The 5,207-nt window shown below is 44.1% G+C and overlaps 1 protein-coding gene across 2 annotated transcripts in view; it reads right to left on the bottom strand.

The window, feature by feature from the left end:
• Positions 1 to 412: 412 nt before the first annotated feature.
• LOC109392011 (zinc finger protein 2) overlaps positions 413 to 5,207 on the bottom strand; it is a 26,460-nt gene continuing 21,665 nt past the window's right edge. The window contains exons 4-5 of one of the 2 annotated variants that reach the window (XM_019660048.1): positions 4,974 to 5,060; positions 413 to 2,647 (exon numbers count right to left, since the gene is read on the bottom strand). In XM_019660048.1, the coding sequence (XP_019515593.1) occupies positions 1,464 to 2,647; positions 4,974 to 5,060 (1,271 nt within the window). In that variant the 3' untranslated portion in view covers positions 413 to 1,463. The remainder of the gene's footprint in view (positions 2,648 to 4,973; positions 5,061 to 5,207) is intronic. The other variant, XM_019660052.1, reaches the window with a different exon arrangement.

Raw genomic sequence — 5,207 nt, 5'->3', positions numbered from 1 at the left:
AGCAAACAAACAAACAAAGCCTCAGAAACCTGTGGGATGAAAACCAAACACCTAACATTTGTGTCATCAGTGTCCTGGAAGGAGAGAAGGGGTAGGAGTGGGCTGAAAATGTATTCTAAGAAATGATGGCTGAAAATCCCCCAAATTTGGCAAAAGGCATAAACCTACAGATTCAAGAAGCTCAGCAAACAGGACAAACTCAAAGAAATCCAGGGGGTGGCCGGTTGGCTTAGTTGGTTAGAGCTCAGTGCTTATAAAACCAAGGTTGCCGGTTCAATCCCCACATGAACCACTGAGATGCGCCCTCCACAGCTAGATTGAAACAACTACTTGACTTAGAGATGATGGGCCCTGGAAAAACACAGTTCCCCAATTAAAAAAAAAAAAGAAAGAAATCCACACAAGACACAGCTCAATCAAACGTCAAAGCCAAAATTACAGCACTCAAAATGTTTCCAGTAATAACCGTCAAAGTTTCAATGAAAAAAAGATGTCATCTGCCTCTACCCAAGAGTAAAATGGTGAAAAGCAAAGATTTCAAAGTCTTTTCAAGTTTTTTACAACCTAATATGCAGTGGCAGTTCAGGTGTGCAGCTAAATGGTACCATGGTATGAAAAGGTCTAAGGTACAAACTATATACAATGGAGGTAAACCTTCATAAATAAGCACGTTGTCAGGTAACTCAGATAGCTTAAAACAGACAGAAAATGTCAAAGGTCCCTCTGTACTCCCTCTTTCTAGGCTGCAGGCCTGACCCTCGGAGTTAATGATTCTAAGTAGGAGATGTCTCAGTAAGCAAGGTCTACAAGGCACAGAGTGCAGAAGCAAATTGCCCAGCCATTGTCCCCTGGCTTTGGGGAAGCTGCCTTTGTGGAAACTGCAGTTGACCAACTCATGGTCTCATGCTTTTCCTGGGTGTGAGTACTCATCCGAATAGTTGTCTCTATCGTTTCTTGAGCTCATTCCCCCAGCTTTTTCTCTACAGTTTCCATGTACCTCCTTTGTGGCCTTGCACTTAGACTAAGGGCAAATTCCCTTCCTCCCACCACTCTTGACCCCTGACAAAGTCATTGTAAATTCTCAACCTGTTATTTCCCTAAAAGAACCCCTGATTTCTTTAAAAGTCCATGTCTTTGGCACTAAGAGACTGCCTAGCCCAGCCAAGATGCCCTCTTTCCGCCATGGCATATCCTACTTGTCTCGAGAATTCAGTAGCTTACATACATATTAGAGTGTCAGAAATAATTTTCCTCTATCCCATGGGAAATTCACAATGTCCTCCATTAGGATATTTAAAAATTGTAAACCCCCTCTTTCACTTTCTAAGTAAGCTCCATCCCATATCAACAAAGACAGATCATTAACATATTTTTTGTAACACAGTTAAAGTTCTTTGCAGCCCTCACATCGTGGATAGTAAATGTTCTATAAATATGTTCTGAATTTACCATGTTTACAGTCTTTATCCAGTATGAATTCGCTTTTGTTGACCAAGGGCTGAATTGCCAGTGAGGGCTTTTCTGTATTCCTTGACTTTCCCTTCAGCATGAGTTTTCTGGTGCTTTGTGAGAGATGAGCTCTGGCTGAAGGCTTTCCCACAATCCTTACACTTGTAAGGTTTCTCTCCAGTGTGTGTTCTCTGATGACGGATAAGGGCTGAGCGGTCACTGAAGGCTTTGGCGCAATCGTTGCATTTGTAGGGTTTCTCCCCTGTGTGAGTTCTCTGGTGTTGAGTGAGGGCTGAACAGTAGCCAAAGGCTTTCCCACATTCGTTACACTCATAAGGCCTCTCCCCAGTATGAGTTCTCTGGTGCTGGATGAGGCCTGAACGATCACTAAAAGCTTTCCCACATTCATTACACTTGTAGGGTTTTTCTCCAGTGTGAATCACCTGATGCTGGGTAAGGAATGTGCTTTGGCTGAAGGCCTTCCCACATTCATTACACTCATAAGGTTTCTCTCCGGTGTGAATTCGCTGATGTTGAGTGAGGTATGAGCTCTGATTAAAGGCCTTCCCACACTCACTGCATTCATAGGGCTTCTCTCCAGTGTGAATTATATGATGCCGAATAAGGGCTGAGCGGTGGCTGAAGGCTTTCCCACACTCGTGACATTTGTAGGGCTTCTCTCCGGTGTGAATCCTCTGGTGCAGCGTTAGGTGTATGCTCTGGCTGAAGGCCTTGCCACACTCATGACACTCGTAGGGCTTTTCTCCTGTGTGAATTCTCTGATGCAAGACAAAAGCTGAGTAGTAACTAAAGGCTTTCTCACACTCACTACACTTCCAAGGTTTCTTTCCTGCACAAATTTTCTCAGGCCGCATTACATTTGCATTTTGCTTTAAGTTCTTTTTAAATGAATCACAATTACGTAGTCTCTCTCCTTGTTGAACAAGTAATGACCTCCGATTAAAATTTCTTCCAAATTCGTCACACTGGTAACTTCTCTCCCTAGAAGATTTCTTCTGAGTGACGACCTCTTGTAGTAAATGTTTCTCATGGTTTTCCTGCTGACTCTCTAAAGAATCCTCACTTCCACTGGCACCTTCCTTTGGAAATCTTTCTGTTAACACCCCAGGGGCTGATTCTTCTCCCAAAACGTCCTGCTCTGTGATTAGCTCCTTGCTTTCTGGTATTGTCTCCCAGTCTGACAGAAACAAAAATGCACATGTATCATTTTCTACACTGTGAGTAAAGTAATCATTGTGATAGAAAAATAATCAAACAAACAAAGAAACAAAAAATGTTCACCGAGAACACAAAGCTCTCAAAAACAGACTTGCAATTTGAAAGGATATAAGAAAAGAAAGATAACTGGGCAGAGAAGTGCAGCTGCACACAGGGGAGGGTGAGCAGGCATTCACAATCCTTTGTCCAACTGGACAAGAAAGGGGAAAGAACAATGGAACGAGACTAAGCAGAGGTGATATGGGGAAATGGCAGATAAAAAACGATGTCTGGGGAGACAGGACTGGGATCAGAGAAAGAGACCATCCCCTCCCCAGAGCCTCACCACTTCACACCTTGAGCATCAGCATCATTATGGCATCTACCAGAATGTCCAATCACTGCCAACAGACTAACCTTCCAAAACTTTCCCTCTCACACAAAAACCTGTTGGTTCCATTGTCTCTAGAGGACGCACAAATTCTAGAAGTTAGCATTCAAAGGGGTCCAAATCTACAAAATCAAATCATCACAAAGCTGAGTGGGCTGGCCTAGTGGCTCAGTTGGTTAAGAGCGTGGGCTCTGAGCAACAGGGTCACCGGTTCAATTCCCACACGGGCCAGTGAGCTGCACCTGGGCTGAGCTGTCAACAGGTGGCAGGATAGCTCAGCTGGTGAGAGCACATGCTCCTAACAACAAGGTTTCCGGTTCGACTCCCACATGGGATGGTGGGCTATGCCCACCTGCAACTAAGATTGAACACGGCACCTTGAGCTGAGCGGCCTCGAGCTGCCGACGGGTGGTCGGATGGTGGCTAGACTTGGAGTTGATCTAGCTGCGCCCTCCACAACTAAGACTGAAGGACAACAACTTGGCTGTTCCCCTTGCCCAATTCCCCAACACTGTTTGTTCCCCTTCCCCAATTCCCCAATAAAAAATAAATAAATAAAATTTAAAAAAGCTAAGTAAGAAGCAACTGGTCACCTCCGATGCCCCCACAAATTGGAAAGAGTGATACAGAACCAAGTTCTTTTTTTTTTTTTTTTAAATGAGTAGCATGTAGGGAGGAGAAGGTCAAATCCTCATGTGCTCAGATTGGTCCCCCACCTGTCAGGATACCTGTCCTCAAAATCCTGGGCTTCCTACTAAGAGTTTAAGGGGGAAAGCTTCACTGCTAACACTATTTAAATATGTCCAGGCTTAAATGGTCATTAATGTCCATTCCAACCATGATTCACCTGAAATAAATCAATAGGATCCCATGTTCTCAACTACATATCATAATCAGGGAAGTGCCTGGGATTTTAAAGGACAAATAGGTAGAAATAGGTTAAAGGCAAGTGGATTTACAGCTAAGGGGGTGGAAAGAATTAAAGCACCAAATGCACATGGAACACACGTGGTTAGTGCAGGGGAGTAAGACATGCCTGCCTCGTGTTAGGGGTTCAAGTCGGAGAAGAGAGGAGGTAGCATGGTCAGGTAGTTAGACCGACAAAGGCCTTGAAAAAAGGTGGAGAATACAGAACTGGTAAAGTAAGCCATGCACGGTGGAGAATCTAGCATATTCTGCTGCCTCAATTGGACAAGATTAGACTAAAGAAAGTACGACCAGCGGCTAGCCTACTGCAGTTCTGCAGTCTGACAGAAGCAATAGGGCCAAATCCAAGGCATTATTCAAAAGCAGTTACCAGGACTTAATCGATAGTCACCACTTGCTTAGCGTATGTACAGCCAGGTACTGTTCTAAGCATTTCTCTTGGATTTTTTCATGTGATCCTGATAACAACCCTATGAGTTAAATGCTCTCATTACCCTCATTGTACAGCTGGGGAGTCTGAGTCACAGAGAAGGTAATTCACTTGTTAAAGGTCACAGAGCTAGTGAGTAGCTGAGATTGGTTTTGAACCCGGGAAGACTGGAATCAAAGTGCACTCATAACTATATGTTATGCTGCCTCTGCATAGGAAACGTAGAGATCAATTTATACTCATTGTTCTGAGACAAAAAGCCACATTATCCTGCAAAGACCAAATAACATATATGAAAAAGCCTGGTTTAAAGGCTTGCACCCAAGCAAATTACTAACAAACATTAAAATGTTGATTTCATTTCAGGAGTGGAAAGTGTTTACTTTCTGAAAAATAAAATTATGACATCCATAGAGGGAAAGTGTGACACAGGAGGAAGGGACTTGCACTTTTCTGTGGGTCTAGCAAAATCTGGAAAGGCTCCTCCACAAGCATTTCAAAGATGCTTTTCCCACTGACCATCTGGGTTTATGTCCACTATTTCCAACACTCACTCACCTGGACTGGCTGCTTTCGAGACTTCTCTCTCCAGCTCCTCCCCACACTCCAACTGAGAGATTACATCAGGCTTGGAAATCAGAAGCCCTGTTCATGGGGAAAGAAAAAGAGGGTCTGGTAAAAAAGCTCAGGGTTAGCTCCTTGGTTGTTAGGGAAGACAGCATGAGATAGAGGAGGAGGGAGGGGGAGAGGGAGAGAGGAAGGGGGAGGGAGAGAAGGAGGGAGAGATGGAGG

Source organism: Hipposideros armiger, unplaced genomic scaffold, assembly GCF_001890085.2.
Source record: "Hipposideros armiger isolate ML-2016 unplaced genomic scaffold, ASM189008v1 scaffold_310, whole genome shotgun sequence".
Lineage (NCBI taxonomy): Eukaryota > Metazoa > Chordata > Mammalia > Chiroptera > Hipposideridae > Hipposideros > Hipposideros armiger.
This window is presented reverse-complemented; position numbering and strand designations above follow the sequence as displayed.